This window comes from Scyliorhinus canicula, chromosome 11 (genome assembly GCF_902713615.1).
Source record: "Scyliorhinus canicula chromosome 11, sScyCan1.1, whole genome shotgun sequence".
In the NCBI taxonomy this organism is placed as follows: domain Eukaryota; kingdom Metazoa; phylum Chordata; class Chondrichthyes; order Carcharhiniformes; family Scyliorhinidae; genus Scyliorhinus; species Scyliorhinus canicula.
The window spans coordinates 125073728-125092507 of record NC_052156.1 but is presented as its reverse complement, the minus strand read 5'-3'; the positions used below and the strand labels follow the sequence as shown (position 1 = coordinate 125092507).

At 46.8% G+C, this 18780-nt stretch overlaps 1 protein-coding gene across 14 annotated transcripts in view; it reads left to right on the top strand.

Annotated features, from left to right (window-relative positions):
* anks1b (ankyrin repeat and sterile alpha motif domain containing 1B) overlaps positions 1 to 18780 on the top strand; it is a 1080298-nt gene that overhangs the window by 594184 nt on the left and 467334 nt on the right. For all 14 annotated transcript variants that reach the window (XR_005462295.1, XM_038811308.1, XM_038811309.1 and 11 more), the window contains one exon: positions 1965 to 2140. Coding sequence is in view for 13 of the 14 variants with exons in the window: in XM_038811308.1 (XP_038667236.1) it covers positions 1965 to 2140 (176 nt within the window). In the remaining variant the exon portion in view is untranslated. The remainder of the gene's footprint in view (positions 1 to 1964; positions 2141 to 18780) is intronic.

The following is an 18780-nucleotide window of genomic DNA, read 5'->3' as shown; positions in this document are numbered from 1 at the left end:
GAAATGTGTCTCAATGAATATTACTGTACTTTTTGCTGGAATAATTACCTCTCAATGCTCATGAAGTCAGTTATGGGCTCAGGCTGATAGCTGTAACCATGGAAACTTGCTTGACATGCTGCCTCTTGGCATCCTTCATCCACAGTTTACCTTTCTACCTTCCTCCTTTTTTTCATTCATCAGATGTGGGCACAACAATTATTACCCCTCCCTATTTGCCCTTTGAGCTGTGTGGCCTGATAGACCATTCCAGAGGGAATTTACAAGTCAACATTGCTGTGTGGTAGACCACATGTAGATTTCCTCCTCTAAAGAACATTAGTAAACCAGATGCATTTTAACGACAATCAGTAAAAGTTTTGTGGTCATCATTAGACTTTTAATTTCAGATTTTTATTGAATTCACCCGCCATAATGGGATTCGACCACTGGTCCCCAAAGCATTACTTTGGGCCTCTGGATTACTAGTCCAGTGACAATACCAGTAGGCCACCGTCTCCCTAATTGTGGTGTTTGATTCTGACTGCTTAATGAGGTGGGCAATGGGCAAGGTCCTAAACAGGATTCACACATACACTGCTGAGATTACTGGGTAATAATCACAATGAGGAACGTGTTTACTGCCTATTAGGGATACTGAGGCTAGTGAAACATTCTCACTTCTGCCTGGATGAGATCTAGGGGGCGATTCTCCGGTACCCGCGCCGGGCCAGAGAATCGCCTCAACCGCGGCACGACGCTCCAACGCCAGCTCGCGATTCTCCAAGGTGCGGAGAATCGGCGCCATTTGCACCGGTGCATTTGACGTGGCGCCGGCAGCGGACCACTGGAATTGGTGGGGCCGCCGATTCTCTGGCCCGAATGGGCCGAGCAGCCACGCGGATACGACAGAGTCCCGCCAGCGCCGTTCACCTAAGGCCGCTGCCGATGGGAACTCTGCGCGAAGAGTCGGGAGGTAGCCTGTGGGGTGGGAAAAAGCGATCCTTCGCCGGGCGGGGGGGGGGGGGGGGGGGGGGGGGGCCTCCGATGGGGTCTGGCCCATGATCGGGGCCCACCCATCGGTGAAACGGCCTCTTCACCCCTCCCCCCCCCCGCGAACTACTTTCCCGCGCGGTCGGTCCCTGAACACCGACGCCATGTTGAGTCGGGGCCGGCGCGCTGAAGAAGTCCCCCGCACATGCGCAGGTTGGTGCAGCCAAACTGCGCATGCAAGGGTTGGCGCGGTGCCCATTTGACGCCGGGAAGGGAGGCTGGAGCGGCGTGAACCGCTCCAGCACCAATCTGGCCCCCTGTGGGGGACAGAATCGGTCGTCCCCATGCCCGTTTCGTGCCGTCGTGAAACACGACGGCGTTCACGGTAGCGAGAACACTTTGTCTCCATTTTGGAGAATCGCCCCCCCCCCCTTACTAACCCAGCACAAGTTAAGATTGCTAATGCTCACTGTTACATTTGTTGCGTCATGGGCAAAAACACTGGAAAATTGTAGTTGTCATCTGATCACTGAACCGGCGAAAATCATGCTTCTCTCCTCTGAAAATAATTTGGACCTTCCTTGTGTACAAATGTTTAAAATTTTTGACAAGACATCATTGTTTGGGATTTAAAATTAGATTAACCATACTGTGAGTTAGAGATAGGGCAGGTGATAAAGCCGCCGTCTTTTAGTTTTGCAAATAATTGGACCAAAATACAGTCTTACTAATTAAATCATCTGATGGCTATAATTTCTCTAGTCATTGGAGATTTACAAACAGAAGTTGAGCTGTATCGAGACCGAGGCCCACAAGTCAGAAGCATTGCTGAGTTATCAAATGAAATATGTTTTCTCTAAACATGTTAGAACCCTTTCCAAAGCTTTCCCGCTGCAATCCATCTATAAATCCAATTTCTATAATTACTTTCCTATTCAAGCGTTGAACGTTTTCAATTTCACAAGAATAATTTTGCATCCATTTGTTGGCAGGTGAAGCACTAACCGGGGAGCTATCAAAGCTTTTGTTGGAAATCAGAGAGAGCCAGGATAAAGATTTTGATGATTTGTGCCAAGCTGTGTCCTCGTGCTCAATGGACAGTTTTACCAGTGCAAAGATCTCTGACGATGATGTTGCCAAGTGTGAAAACCAGCCTCAACATTCCAAGGTTAGTGTTTGGCAGAGTAAGAAACTCACTTAATAAAGGACAAATGTCCCGGAGGACATTTGCTTTTGTTTGATTCATGGTTCCTTTTGGTCTTTTATGAGCTGGAAATTGCATCTGGGTATCTTTAAGTGCAACTAAAATCAAGTCTTAGCTCTTGAATTAAATAAGGCTCTCTCTGAATTTTATTTATTCAGGCAACTTTTAATCGATTATTATTTTCACCTGGCTTGGTTCGCTGAGATTCTTCTCCTGTGGAGTTCCTAACTCCTCAACCCTCTTAAAATATACAGCTGATTCTGTACTCAACTAAAGACTTGCAGCTGATTAGTACTAAAATGCACATTTAAAAATGAATACCATTGATATTCTTTGGCAAGCATTTTACAGCTGATGAGGAAACTGATGTGTGGAATAACAGATGCTAGAAGCTTTTATGAACAACAGCAAATATTGATGAGCCCCGGGTCAATGCTTGTCAAGGTGGGGTTTAAGTTCAATAAATCTAATCAGCGATCTGTGGGGTTATGGTGTATGTCAGGGGTGGGCAAACCTTTCCGTGCAAGGGCCACATTCAGAAATTCACAATTTTAAAGGGCCGCATACTATATTAAGTAAAATAATTAATATTTAAAATAGCCAAAATAAAAGGTTTTTAAAGAAAAAAAAAGCAATTAATTTTTATTAATTAATATTTTAAAGTAGAAACTTCGCATGAAACACATGTTGTGCCGGGCAATGATCACCCTACTCAAGTCAACGTATCCACCCTATACCAGTAACCCAACAGCCCCCCCCCCCCCCCCCCCCATTAACCTTAAAATTTAAAAAAAAAAATTTTGGTGGGCCGCATAAAGACCTTTGGCGGGCCGCATGCGGCCCGCGGGCCGTAGTTTGTCCACCCCTGGTGTATGTCTATGCTGTGTTAGGGAAGATGACCGCTTTATATGAATGCATCATATTATGAACTTTATTACAACCATCAGGTTCTGGGAGCATCAGGAAGAGGTTCAGAATTAGACAATACAAGAATGGGATGTCATAATTTAATAGCATTTTTTTGGGGGTGGGCAGGGAATGGAATTGTCTTGGGGCATAGGATTTTTGAAGGGTGGTTCTGGGATCTGCGAGCATTGAAGAGTGTAGCTTCAGGGTATGTAGCATTGGCGTTAGTTTTATAATCAAGGAACAATGTTTGTGCAGTCAAAAGGTTTATGATTACTAGGAAGGTTCTGAGACTTGGGAGTGTGGCAAGGCAGCAGGAGTCCAGAGATGTCCAGCAGAATTCAGGAAGCAGCTTTAGAAAACTGGAAGTTCTAAGGCAGTCTGATATGCAATGATCTGGTAGTGTTGGGGGAAAGCAACGGTTATAAATTGTAGATGTTACCTCCCTATGAACTTTTATAGCAGTGTTTTTAAAGATACCTGCCACTTGCCTAAATAAATATGAAAGAATTCAACGTACAATTTATAGGAGATTCTGAAAACTGCACATGTTCAGACTTTATGCATGTAGTTGAAAGCTTTGTGTAACAATTTGAGGGCAAAAATATCGAGCCCAAGTCCAAGCTTCTGAGACAGGCTGAGGTTTTGCACTAAACGCTTTCCTGTGGGTATTTATATAAAGCATAAATGCTGGTTTAATGGGCAAATTCAATAATATTATTTAAAAATATATATTTCAATGTTATTTTTAAATTTTTCAAAGCTGAGAAATTCTAGTTTATAAAAAAGATAGATAAAACTTTCTTACAACAAACATTTTAAGTGAAGTGATTGGTTAATGACAGCAAAATATTTGACCTTAAGATAGGGTTTTGTTTCAGAATGTTTACAGATTTTTGTGTGTGACCTGTTGACATTGTAAAAATGTGGCAGAGGGAAATAAGTTTTATGGACAGGAAGCACACAGCGTGAAGTAGATGTGGAATATAATATTAAATTGGCCACGATGCTGTTCATGGTCGGATGATAAATATATTGTTTAATTGCGTGGCAATGCAGTTTAAATATGGATTCAGAAACGTAGTCTATTCCTCCACCTTCTGGCCACAGGATTATGACAGGTAACAAAGCAAAATTGAAAAGGAATTTCCTTGCAATCGTAGGTTCTGGGAGCATCTGGAAAGGATTCAGAATTAGGTTGTATCGGTGTGGGAGCTCCGAATATAACACTTTGGGGAGTTTACAATTTACAAATGTAAATGTCAGCCTTGGTGCAGTGGCAGCATGCTGGCTTCTGAGGCATTATGTTGTGGGTTTGAGATCCACTCCAGAGACTTGAGCATGTATCGAGGAAGCTCTGAAGGAAGCCTTTTCAACATGATTTCAAACTGAGATCCAACTGCCCTCGAACACAGATGTAAACATTAGTGTGTGTTTTCATGTTTTATTATGTATTGCACCGTTTGAGGTTAATTGCGCACATCAACAGCCTTTTCATAGAATCATAGATCCCTACATTGCAGAAGGAGGCCATTTGGCCCATCAAGTCTGCACCGACCCTCCGAAAGAACACCCCACCCAAGCCCTTCCCTATCCTTGTCACCCCCACCTAACCAGTGGACATGACAGGGCAATTCATCATGGCCAATCCACCTAACCGGCACATCTTTGAACTGTGGAAGGAAACCAGAGCACCCGGAGGAGAACGTGCAAACTCCACACAGTCACCCAAGATCTTTTGAGAGAGAGAATTTCATATTTCCATTGCACTTGGTGTGGGGAGGAGAGCGGGGGGTTTGGGGGGGGGGGGGGGGGGGGGGGATGCGAATTGCCTTGTTATTTCATTTCTGAATGCCTGGCTCCAATTTTAAGATTGTGTCTCCTTGATCTGGATTCCCACGCCACAGGAAATAGTTTCTCAGCATGTACTCTACTAAATTCCTTTCTCATTTTAAACATTTAAATTCGATCATCTGTCAACCTTTTAAAGCTCAAGGGAATACAAGTTTGTGCAACTTGTGCTGATGACTTAATCCATTAAACATTTAATGCAACTGCGGGAATAACTTTCTTATTTTCCTGATTAATATAGCTTACATTTCCCTCCCGTTTAGCTCCGTACTAAGTAATGCGTTGAATGTGAAAAATGTTGACAGCTTTAAGAAGGAGAAGCGGGCTTTTAATTTCCATACTAATTCTCGGTAAAGATCTGTAGTGGTTACATTATTTAAACAAAAAAACATATTCATCATCACTTTGTAGTACATTTTGTTGAATAATACTTCACGATCTTCCTAATGAAACATTGAGCTGGCGCTTAGCATTAGCAGCTGGAGATGAGCAACCGGGGATTTTCAGCTTTGGCTTCAGAGCGCTGGGAATTTGGATATTTTTATGCTGAAGACTGATCCCCAGCTCAGGAGAATAAGTCCCTCAGGAATGCCAGAAAGCAAGTGGATGCTCTTTCTCTTATGCGTTCTCACACTTCCACCCAGCCCAGCGATACTTCTTGTCATACATTGCAGCAGCAAAATAATACTTTGGGGGAAGATGCAATAAAAAATGGATAAAATGGCAACACCAGTGCACAATTTGGGAAGAATTCCCTGTGCGTTTTAAAATGCAATGAAACTGCAGTCTGTCTCTAATTGCTCTTGAATTGAGTGGCTTGTTAGGCCATTTCAGAGGGCAGTTAATAATCAACCATTTTGCTGTGGAGGAACAAAAATGTGCAGGTTTATGTGGGGTTACAGGGATAGGGCGGGAGAGTGGGCCTGGGTAAGGTGCTCTTTCAGAGGGTTGGTGCAGAAACAATGGGCCAAATGCCCTCCTCCTCCACTGTCAAGATTCTATGGATCAGTTTATTGGATCACATGTAGGCCAGACCAGATAAGGACAGCAGATTTCCTTCCCGAACTGACATTTGCGAACCAGATGAGATTTTAAGACAATTGATGACAGTTTCATGCTCACCATTATTGAGATTAGCTTTCAATTCCAGATTTGTATTGATTGAATTTCAGTTCCGCCAGATGCAGTATTGAGATTTAAAGGCAGCATTAGCTTGGCCGCCCTTTGGATTATTAGTGGAGTGACACTACCACTCCAACACCAGCTCCCCCATCTAATCCTATTAGCAGCCAAAGTACCTAAAGTCCCCCTTTTACACTACTTTTCATGTCAAAATTTGCTAATCTGCAAAATGATCCTTCCTAAGCATACACAATGGACTGTACAGAACTCCAGTGAAGATATGATGCTCAAAGGCTAACCAATGAATTTTGTTTCTACCTCATTCTGAAGAAGCACTGCTTGTTTCTTTATAATAATATTTATTGTCACAAGAAGGCTTACAATAACACTGCAATGAAGTTACCGTGAAAAGCCCCCAGTTGGCACATTCCAGCGCCTCTTCGGTACACAGAGGGAGAATTCAGAATCTCCAAATTACTGAACAGCACGTCTTTCTGGACTTGTGGGAGGAAACCAGGGCATCCGGTGGAAACCCAGGCAGACATGGGGAGAACATGCAGACTCTTGCACAGACAGTGAGCCAAGCCGGGAATCGAACCTGGGACCCTGGTGCTGTGAAGCAACAGTGCTAACTACTGTGCTACTGTGTAGCCCTCTTTTAAGTACTTCTGAATTACAAGAGACACTGAATTGTCACAGAGCTGAGAACATCACATGTTTTCGCATGTTGTACTGCCAACAGTATTCAAGCTTCTTGTCTCCAAAGCCAAGTTGCATTTCTCGCAGCTCCAGATCAGAAAAAGGATCCTAGTTGATCACTTACATTCATAGAATGAAGCTGGCTCAACAATTGTCTGTGCACATACTTGGGGGAAATAAAAGCATTAAGATCCTCCAGGGATCATAACATTTGCTTCATTAGTAGTTAATGGAATAAACAATTAAAAGCAAAATACTGTGGATGCTGGAAATCTGAAATAAGAACAGAAAATGCTGCATAAACTGAGCAGGTCTGGCAGCATCTGTGGAGCAAGAAACAGAGTTAATGTTTCAAGTCTGTGTGGCTCTTCTTCAGAACTGAAGAGGGATAGAAAGGCAATGAATTATATAGATGGAGAGGAGTTTGGAGGAAGAGGGTCAGAATAGAAGATCAGGGATAGGCCGGAGCTAAGGAGAGATTGACAAAAATGTCATGGATACAAGTCAAAGGGAGTGTTAATGGTGGCAGTGGTAGTCAATAGCAGGGTTCTCACATGGCAGGACTTGACTGAGGCAGAAAAACTCAGGACAATTTAGAAAAAGAAAGTGTGGTAAATTCCAGGAAATTCTTCAAGCAAGTCCAAGAGCAAGGTGACTGATATTATTAGAAAATTAAGAAAATAAGGTTTTTGTTAACAAATCTACTCAGCTATCATTCTGTTGGAATCAATGGAATGGATAGCAGGGAGATTATACGATGGGCGAACGATCCATTGCACCAGATACCCATTTGGCGACATTGAAAATGTCCCCTAGTTGGTGCCTGAAATGGTAAAGTGTCAGTCTTCTGTCAAAATACTAATATCAGAAAACCTCAGCTTTATTTTACCTCAGCTTTATTTTACCTCTATTCAATTCTGATTGGCAAGCAATCCATAGAATTCATAGAATCCCTACAATGCAGAAGGAGGTCATTTGGCCCATCGAGTCTGCACTGACTCTCTGAAAGAGCACTCTACTAGGCCCAGTCCCCCACCCTATCCCCATAACCCCACCTAACCTGTACATCATTGGACACTAAGGGGTAATTTAGCATGGCCAACCAACTAACCTGCACATCTTTGTATTGTGGAAGGAAACCGGAGTACCTGGAGGAAACCCATGCAGACACAAGGAGAAAAGCAAACTCCACACAGTCACCCATGGCCGGATTCGAACCCGGGTCCCTGGCACTATGAGGCAGCAGTGTTAACCACTGTGCCCCCCAGTCCTAATTAGATTTGTCCTGTAATCCATTGATTTTATTCCCTACTCAATAATGAGCATTCCGCCTTCTCTCTGTCGGCTGAAATGGTTGGAATACACTTTGAAGGAACATCAGTGAAATAATTAACAAGCCCTCAACATTCCTTTACTTAGTTACATTCATTTTAATGGTCTAATTTCTGCACAGCTGGACTATTGCATCCCAGAGAACTCAAAAGAGTAGCAAGAGTTTCATTTTGGATTTGGTGGAAAAAAACCTCATTTAACACATTCTCTGGATTCCAGCTCCCTCCTGCATGATCCTCTACAAATGAACTGTGAGAAAATTTTTCCTAATACTTTCTGAATTGCCAGGAAGTGATGTGAGGCAGTACACTCTGCTATCAAACTTGCAGATCTCTGTTTAATTTGCTTCAGGTTTTATTCTCACAGGAAGCAAATAGTGAATTGAATGTACTTATTTACTCCAAAGATCTAATGCTCTTGACACATTTATTTTCTTTCATGCGAGATGGAAGGTAACTTTGACATTATGACTTCTTCAGGGAAGTAAAATGCAATACAGCACTTAGCAAATATGACGGAATCGGTGTAATAATTGTACCATCGACATCCCAAACCCAAGGCAAACCCAACCAAACGGAGAGGTGGAAGCTGGTCTATTCTTAATGTGCCCATTTTGTGAGCTAAAGTGTGTTTTTTATCACTGCTGCCTTCTGGGCAGCCACCTGGAGTGGCTGATGTACTTTCCACCAACTGACCTGATAGGTTGAGGTGATAAATACCCTGCCGCAGAAGGGTATTTAAATTGTTTAAATTAAGTGCTCTAAATTGTTTTCAATAATTTGTTTCAGGGTTCCGTTACTTGTGTCTCTGTAGTGCTTTGTTGCCAATTTTATGTGGACATGGATTCAGAAAAAATATTGGAAAAGCTACCATAGCCATGGATTTCCATGTTACATGATTAAAATGAATTTGTGGTTGATTTATTTACACGAAACGAGCATCGCTAGTTGATGCACTATCAATTACGACGAGGCGAGAGTAGAATGTAATCGAGGTTTTATTACAGAGATTTGTGGCCTCCTACAGCAGCTGACGAAATGGCTGCTGTACGGAGAGCACACATATTTATGCTCCGCCTACTGGGCGGAGCCAGCAAGCAGCGATCTACCCCCGTACCTGTAGTACAGGGGCCTTACCGTAAAACCCATATATACAGTATAATACATCAGTGGTGACTACCACATTCACCCCCTGTTAAAAATGAATCCAGCGGGGGTGGTGAAGAACGATATACAGACAAGTTTCTTTTAAAAATCACAGAGAATATTACAAATTTAGGCGGTCCGGTGCCTTGATCTGTTGTCAAGAGCACCGCAGTGCTGGTGGTGACTCAGGCATCGGCTTGGTCTTCAGTGACTCCGGGAGCATGTTGAAATCCTCTTCATCTCCGGGTGGGAGCAAGGGGAGGACGGATTGCCCTGGAGTGAGGGCTGCGGTGGGGTGCGCCGGGGGAAGGGAGGGAGCCCCAGGGCAGGGGGTGGGGGGTGTTTGGAACGAGCTGGTGCCAGGTCCCTGAGGGAAAATGTGTCTTGGCGGCTGTCGGGGCACGCTACGTAAGCATACTGCGGGTTGGCGTGGAGTAGCTGTACCCTCTCAACCAACGGGTCCGCCTTGTGGAGTCGCACGTGTCTACGGAGGAGAACAGGTCCTGGAGTTGCCAGCCATGCTGGGAGTGAAACCCCGGAGGTGGACGTCCTGGGGAAGGCAAAGAGATGTTCATGGGGGGTTTTGTTAGTCACGGTGCACAGGAGCGACCAAATGGAGTTGAGTGCGTCGGGGAGTACCTCCTGCCAGCGGGAGGCCGGGAGATTTCTGGACCATAGGGCCAGCTGGACGGCCCTCCAGACCGTCCCATTCTCCCGCTCCACCTGCCCGTTTTCCCTGGGGATGTAGCTGGTTGTCCTGGTCAAGGCAATGCCCCTGATGAGCAGGAACTGGCGCAGCTCATCGCTCATAAATGAGGATCCCCGGTCGCTGTGGACGTAGGCGGGGAAACTGAACAGAGCGAAGATGGTGTTGAGGGCTTTGATGACGGTGGCAGATGTCATATCAGGGCATGGGACGGCAAAGGGGAATCAGGAATATTCATCAACCACACTGAGGAAGTATGTGTTGCGGTCGGTGGAGGGGAGGGGCCCTTTGAAGTCCACGCTGAGGCATTCAAAGGGACAGGAGGCCTTCACCAGGCGCGCACGGTCTGGTCGGTAGAAGTGCGGTTTACACTCCGCGCAGACCTGGCAGTCTCTGGTGATAGCCCTGACTTCCTTGATGGAGTAGGGCAGATTGTGGGCCTTAATGAAGTAAAAACGGGTGACTCCTGGGTGACAGAGATTGTCATGCAGGGTCCGGAGTCGGTCCATTTGTGCGCTGGCACATGTACCTCGGGATAGGGCATCGGGGGTTCGTTGAGCTTACCAGAGCGACACAAAATCTCGTAATTGTAGGTGGCGAGCTCGATCCTCCACCTCAGGATTTTATCGTTTTTGATCTTGCCCCGCTGTGTGTTATTAAACATGAAGGCAACCGACCATTGGTCAGTGAGGAGAGTGAATCTCCTGCTGGCCAGGTAATGCCTCCAATGCCCCACAGCTTTAACGATGGTTTGGGCCTCCTTTTCGACAGAGGAGTGCTGAATTCCGGAGGCATGGAGGGTGTGGGAAAAGAATGCCACAGGCCTGCCTGCCTGGTTGAGGGTGGCAACCAGAGCGACATCTGATGCATCGCTCTCGACTTGGAAGGGGAGCGTCTCATCGGCAACATGCATCGTGGCCTTGGTGATGTCGGCCTTGATACGGTTGAAGGCCTGATGAGCCTCGGCCGTCAATGGGAAAACCGTGGATTGAATGAGTGGGCGGGCTTTGTCGGCATAGTTTGAGGCCCACTGGGCGTAATATGAAAAGAACCCCAGGCATCGTTTGAGGGCCTTGGGGTAGTGGGGGAGGGGGAGTTCCATGAGGGGGCACATGCGATCGGGGTCGGGCCCCAGAACTCCGTTCTGGGCCACATAGCCTAGGATGGCTAATCGGTTTGTGCTGAACACGCACTTCTCCTTGTTATAGTGAGGTTGAGGAGAGTTGCGGTGTGGAGAAATTCGGAAAGGTGAGCGTCGTGGTCCAGCTGGTCGTGGCCGCATATGCTGACGTTGCCCAGGTACGGGAAGGTGGCCTGCAGTCCATACCTGTCAACCATTCGGTCCATCTCCCGTTGGAAGACCGAGACCCCTTTGGTGATGCCGAAGGGAACCCTACGAAAGTGGTAAAGGCGGCCGTCTGCTTCAATCGCAGTGTATGGGCGGTCTGCCTTATGGATGGGGAGCTGGTGGTGGGCAGATTTCAGGTCCACTGTCGAGAAGACCCAGTATTGTGCAATCTGATTGACCATTTCAGATATGCGTGGGAGGGGGTACCCGTCGAGCTGCGTGTACCGGTTGATGGTCTGACTGTAGTCAACGACCATCCTGTTTTTCTCCCCGGTTTTCACCACTACCACTTGGGCTCTCCAAGGGCTGTTGCTGGCCTCGATGATACCTTCCCGCAGTAGTCGCTGGACCTCAGACCTGATGAAGGTCCTGTCCTGGGCATTGTACCGTCTGCTCCTGGTGACGACGGGTTTGCAATCCGGGGTTAGGTTTGCAAAAAGGGAAGGCGGGTTGACCTTAATGGTCGCGAGGCCGCAAACGGTAAGGGGTGGTAAGTGCCCACCAAATTTCAGGGTTAGGCTCTGAAGGTTGCACTGGCAGGCCGAGTAGCAAGGCAGCACAGAGGTTGGGGAGGACGTAGAGGTGGAAGCCGCTGAACTCCACGCCCTGGACGGTGAGGGTGGCGATGCAGTACGCCCGGATCGCCACGGAGTGGGATCCGGAGGCCAGGGAGATTCTCTGGTTAGCGTGGTGTACCGCGAGGGAGCAGCGCCTTACCGTATCGGGGTGGATGAAGCTCTTAGTGCTCCTGGAGTCCAGAAGGCAGGATATCTCATGCCCGTCGACCCCCACCTTTGTAGAGGCGGTCGCGAGGTTGTGCGGTCGAGACTGGTCAATCGTGACCGAGGCGAGACGCGGCTGGTCGTCGGCGGTTGCAGGCGATGAATGGCCTGATGAGGTGGCCAACGGGCAGGGCTCCTGGGGCAGGCAAGATGGCAGCACCCAGTGGTTCTGAGGCAGGCAAGATAGCGGCGCCCATGGGCCGCACGTGTTGTAAGTAGAGCAAGATGGCGGCACCCATGAGCCGCACGTGGTCCGAGATGGGGAAGATGGCGGTGCCCACTGGCCGCACGTGGGGGGTGCCGGGACAATAGCGGCGATTGAGCGGGCCTGGCACACTGCAGCGAAATGCCCCTTCTTGCTACAGGCCTTGCAGAGTGCGCCCCGCGCCGGGCAGTGCTGCCAGGGGTGTTTTGACTGCCCACAGAAGTAGCATTTGGGTCCCCCGGGGTTGGTTGGCTGCCGCACGGCGCAGGCGTGGGGTTGGCTGGGGGCTGTCGCTGATTGGGTCCATGATGGGGTGGCCATCGGCGGGGTCCACGATGCTTGGGGGGATGGGCCGCGCGGTCTGGGCATAGGCCTGAACGTTGCGTTAGGTGACCGTAAGCGAGAGCGCAAGTTTATTGGTCACTGCGAGGTCAAGCATGGCCCCTTCTAAGAGGCGCTGGCGAATGTAGTCAGCCCTATGCCCATAATGAACGCGTCTCTCATCAGCAGGGTTGCGTGTTCAGTGGCCGAAACGGCCTGGCAGTCACAGTCTCTCACCAGGGCTAACAGGACACGCTAGAAATCTTCCACACTCACCGGGAAGTTGATGCCGTGTGGATAGGAGATGCCTGGCATAGATTTTGTTGGTCCGCTGAGCGTAATTTTCCTTCAGTAGGGCCATGGCTTCTGTGTAGGTCGGCGCGTCCTGGATGAGGGGAAAAGGTTGGAGCTCAGCCGCGTGTACAGAATCTGGTGCTTCTGGGATTGGGTCTGGTGCACGATGTATGCTTCAAACAGGCTAGCCAATGTTCAAAGTCTTTTTTGGCGTTTGCTTGAGGATGCAGCTGCAGGTGATCCGGCTTGATGCGGAGGTCCATCTCTGAAAATCTCTGTGTAATAAATTGATGCACTATCAATTACGACGAGATGAGAGTAGAATGTAATCGAGGCTTTATTACACAGAGATGTGTGGCCTCATACAGCAGCTGACGAAATGGCTGCTGTACGGAGAGCACACATATTTATACTCTGCCTACTGGACGGAGCCAGCAGGCAGGGATCTACCCCCGTACCTGTAGTACAGGGGCCTTACCGTCGGGGGCAGCACGGTCGCATGGTAGTTAGCATAAAATGCTTCACAGCTCCAGGGTCCCAGGTCCCATGTTCGATTCCCGGCTGGGTCACTGTCTGTGCGGAATCTGCACGTCCTCCCCGTGTGTGCGTGGGTTTCCTCCGGGTGCTCCGGTTTCCTCCCACAGTCCAAAGATGTGCGGGTTAGGTGGATTGGCCATGCTAAATTGCCCGTAGTGTCCTAAAAAAGTAAGGTTAAGGGGGGGTTCTTGGGTTACGGGTATAGGGTGGATACGTGGGTTTGAGTAGGGTGATCATTGCTCGGCACAACATCGAGGGCCGAAGGGCCTGTTCTGTGCTGTACTGTTCTGTGTTCTATATATAGTATAATACATCAGTGGTGATTACATTTATTGCAGCTTTTATTACCCATCCCTATTGTCCTTCAGAAGGTGGTGGTGAGTTGCCTTCCTGAACTGCTGCAGTCCTTGAGGTGTAGGTACACCCACTGTGCTATTAAGGAGGGAGTTCCAGGATGTTGCCCCAGCAACAGTGAAGGAACGGCGATATGGTTCCAAGTCAGGGTGGTGATTGACTTGGAGGGTAACCTCCAGGTGGTGGAGTTCCCAGGTATCTGCTGCTCTTGTCTTTCTGGAAGGTCGTGGTCGTGGGTTTGAAAGGTGCTGGCTCAGAAACCTTGGTGAGTTACTGAAGTGCATCTTGTAGAGGTACAAACGACTGCCACTGTTCGTCAGTGGTGGAGGGTTTGAATGTTTGTGGAAGGAGGAACAATCAAGCAGGCTGCTTTGTCCTGGATGGTGTCAAGCTTCTCGAGTGTTGTGGGAGCTGCACCCATCCAGGCAAGTGGAGAGTATTCCATTACACTCCTGCCTTGTGCCTTTTAGAAGGTGGACATGTTGGGCTCATAACAAAAGAGACCAAATGACAAAGTACTCATCCCCACAAAAACAAAATATACTTCAAACAGTCCTATGAAAATCAACCCACAGTGATTGTAATACAGTGGTTCTCAACCTTTTTTAACCCATGGACCCCTTTTCCTCTTAATTTTTTTTGTGGACCCCCATAGTGAGTAATTAAGAAAAAAATGCAGATTTATTCAATGAGATCCCTGTGGTTGATGCTGCTCAGCGAGTTTTTTTATATTCGGCTCCATCGAGGTCAATGATAGTCGAAGATCATCCTTTTTCACAATGTCGAGTCTATTACGAGCTTTTGATAATAAGTAAAAAACACGACTAAATCCTGATTCAACAAGGTAACATTATGGAAAAGCTATAACGTAGAGCTGTGCTTTATCCCAGAGTAGTGGGTACTTTTTAGCAGTGTCATTTGTTTTCCATATATTATGCTTCCCATCTTTGAATTTTGCGTGCAATATTTCATCACTTTGTAATTCAATGAGGGTCTCCTGTAAAGAAATGTTATTCATAACTTGAGTTAGGATGAAAAATCTGAAATAAAAATAGTTTGAATCGAACTATGAACTTTATTAAACATATGAAAACTGTGTTCCAGGCAAAGCAAGGCATATTCTCTTCACCCATAAGTTTATGAATCCCAAGGGAGATTAGTGGGACAATTAGGGCCACAGCAAATGCACCTTTTTGGTTCTGAGCCCCTTCAGCCCTCAAGGTAAATTAGATAGATTATAATCTCTCTTTGACCTTTGTCAGTGCGAGAGAGAGAGAGAGAGAGAGGTGAATATTCATCATGAAAACAAACATCTAAGGTCGCTGCCTGCTACCTGAGAAAAAATGGGTGATTTTCACCTCCGTTTGTTCTAGATAACTTTAAATTTATGACACTGTCAAATGTAAAGTTTTTTTCTTCTACTTGATTGCCATAAAAAATTCATAGCTACATGAATATTTCTACTTTTAGTATTTTAATATGGCGTAGATTACTGTAAAAATTTTATTCTCAGTAATAACAATTGTTCTGAAGTAGAATTGCTCTATGGACCACTAAAATATCACCGTGGACGCCCAATTCGGTATTTTTTTTGAGTGGACCCCCAGTAATGTTACATGGACCCCCAGGGTCCATGTGGACCCTGGTAGAGAACCACTGTTGTAATAGAACAAACGTCAGGAAAGGTGTTTATTCCTGAAAATGGACACCTGTTTGAATAATGGTAAGGTTTGTGTTGGCTGCAAAGTATCAGTTTTTATTTCCCTTTTTACTTCGCCAAGTTTATCTCCTCATACTCGGGATTCAACTGTGAAAACACTGGCAGATCATTGAGGTAAATACTTGGAGTTTGGATAATTAATGTTTTCCTGTATTGATACTGAAATATGATCGAGCAAGCAATTCATTATTTTTACATCACAACCACTTAATTTATGCCATCTGTGTGTGGGGTACAGGAAGAAAATCCAGCAAATATTTCAGTTCTCAAACCAAGTTACTGTGGAATCCACATGACCAGTGTTCCTCTTTGCTTGTGCAGAACACATTCTCAACCTTAGGGATACACTCTACTTATCCAGATCTAAAAAGTTTAAGCATCAAATTTATTGAATCTATCATAATCCCAAAACTTTGACCATTAGTTATGTAACATGGATATAAATTAATGACCGATTTAGATCTGGTTGCGCAGGGCAGTTTTTCAACATTTGCACATGACTCAAAACTTGGAAGTTTTGTTATCTGGGAAGAATATAGTGCCAAACCTTGTGGACGTAGACAGGCAGGTGGAATGGGTGGACATGCGGCTGATGAAATTTAAGTGCGAAGTGGTTCATTTTGGGAGGGAAAAGGCAGATAGGCAATAAAGGGTACATTTGTAAAGGACGCGCAGGTGTGAATGTTGCAGGGGGGGGCCGCAAACCACATTCATATATTTTGGTCCTGTCCAAAGCTGGAGGATTACTGGAAGGAGGTTTTTTGGGTAATCTCAAAAGTGGTGCACGTGAAATTGGATCCGGGCCCTCGGGAGGCCATAGTCGAGGTGTCCGACCAGCCAGAGTTGGAAACGGGGACGGAGGCAGATGTTGTAGCCTTTGCCTCGTTGATCGCCCAAAGACAGATCCTGTTGGGATGGAAAGCAACCTCTCCACCCTGTGTCCTGGCGTGGCGAGGGGACCTGTTGGAATTCTTAACGCTTGAAAAGGTCAAGCGTTAAGAATTTGAACTGAGGGGAAGGATGGAGGGGTTAGAACAAAGAACAAAGAAAATTACAGCACAGGAACAGGCCCTTCGGCCCTCCCAGCCTGCGCTGATCCAGATCCTTTATCTAAACCTGTCCCCTATTTTCCAAGGGTTCTACAATTCATGGGCGCTACTCATTATGCACTTTCGAGAATTGGATTACATCGAACATTAGGGTGGGAGGAGGGTTGGGGGGAGAGGGACTGTATGTGGTAATGGTGACTCCTGATTGCTATGTTAACATGTGGGCTAATGTTTGGGGTTTGGTGGGAGGATGGGATCGTTGTTATTGGTATGGGGATTGCCATTACATTTGTTACTGATTATTGTTTATTGTTGGGTGTAAATTGGGGAGAGAATATGAAAAAGGAGGAGAATAAAAATATTTTTAAAAAGGACACGCAGGAGCACAGGGATGTGGAGTATATGTGCGCACATCATTGAAGTGACATGGTAGGTTGAGAAAGTGGATGATACATTTTGGAGGATCCTGGACTTTATGATTAGAAGCATGGAGTGCAAAAGCAAGGAAGTTGTGTTGAACCTATAGGAAACACTAGTTTGATCCGAACTGGCGTATTGCAACCATTATTGGATATCGTGCTTGAGGATAGATCTGAAGACATTGGAGAGGGTACAGGAAAGATTCCGTTGAATGGGCCCAGGGATCAGGAATTTCAATTTTGTTGATAAATTGGAGATGCTGGGAATGCTCACCTTGGTGAAGAGAAGATTAAGAGGAGATTTGATAGAGGTGTTCAAAATCATGAGGGATCATGATAGGGAGAAGCAGTTCACGATGGCAGATGGATCGAGAACCAGAAGACAATGATTTGAGGTGTCTGGCAAAAGAAGTGAAGGTGATTGAGGACAAATGTTTAGATGCAGCGTGTGATTAGGGTCTGGAATGCACTGCCTGAGAATGGGGTGGAGGCTGGTTCAACAGGGGCTTTCACAAGAGAATTGGGGAATTTTCTGAAGAGGAAAGATTTGCAGGTCTACGGGGAAAGGTAGGTGAGTGGGACTCAGTGAGTTGGTGTTTCAGAGAACAATGGATCAAATGGCCACTTTGTGTCTTGTGAACATTGTACGATTTTATGATTCAAGTTGCACCACCAATTATTTAAATAGAAAATAGAATATAGAACAGTACAGCACAGAACAGGCCCTTCGGCCCTCGATGTTGTGCCGAGCAATGATCACCCTACTCAAACCCACGTATCCAACCTATACCCATAAACCCAACACCCCCCCCCCCCCCCCCCCTCCCCGGCCTTAACCTTACTTTTTTTTAGGACGCTACGGGCGATTTAGCATGGCCAATCCACCTAACCCACACATCTTTGGACTGTGGGAGGAAACCGGAGCACCCGGAGGAAACCCACGCACACACGGGGAGGATGTGCAGACTCCACACAGACAGTGACCCAGCCGGGAACCGAACCTGGGACCCTGGAGTTGTGAAGCATTTATGCTAGCTACCGTGCTGCCCTAAAATATTACCTGATACACGTGAAGCCTCTGTCAAATTAATATTCACAGCAGGCCTGCTTGCACCCCCACTCCTGTTGCCATCCGTTCCCCCACCCTTCCGGGCGCAGTGTCCAAGATCAAATGCCCCCGATGCAGATCCATTCTGAGGATGGTGTGAGCTCGCTATCAGCAGAAAGACAGGAGTCAATCTGAAGCATGAACTGAGGAGCACCACAGCTTACCTCACAGCGAGTGATTATCACTCTCCTGCCTTGTATATTGACCCGCTGACAGTGTCAACACAGGCCCATCACCCTTGGAGAGTGGAACAGGGTTGTCAGGGAGAGGGGGGGGGGAGGGGTGTGGAAGGGTTGGGGAATGGGGGGAGGAAGATGGGAATGAGGAAGGAGAGGAATGGGGCAAAGGAGGAAAATGGGGGAAGGAAAGGATTAGCTGGGGAAAGAGGGGAATGGCGGGGACGGAGAGGAATGGGGGGGAAGGAGGGAAATGAGGAAGAAGGGGAATGGGCGAAGGAGGTGAATGGGGAAGAAGGGGAATAGGGTGGAGGGAATGAGCTGACAGACAAAGCCTCGTCCTATGAGAAGGGGGCGAGGATGTGCACTTCCCTGGTCTAGTGCCCACTCAGAATTCCTCAGTCTTCTTGATCTTATGTGGTCTACTGCTACATCTAGGTTTGTCCTCAGGATGCACATCCGAGGTGGAGGCACTTTTTTCACCCTGTGTCCTTTGATGCCTGTGGTGGATGTCCTCTGGAACACCGGGA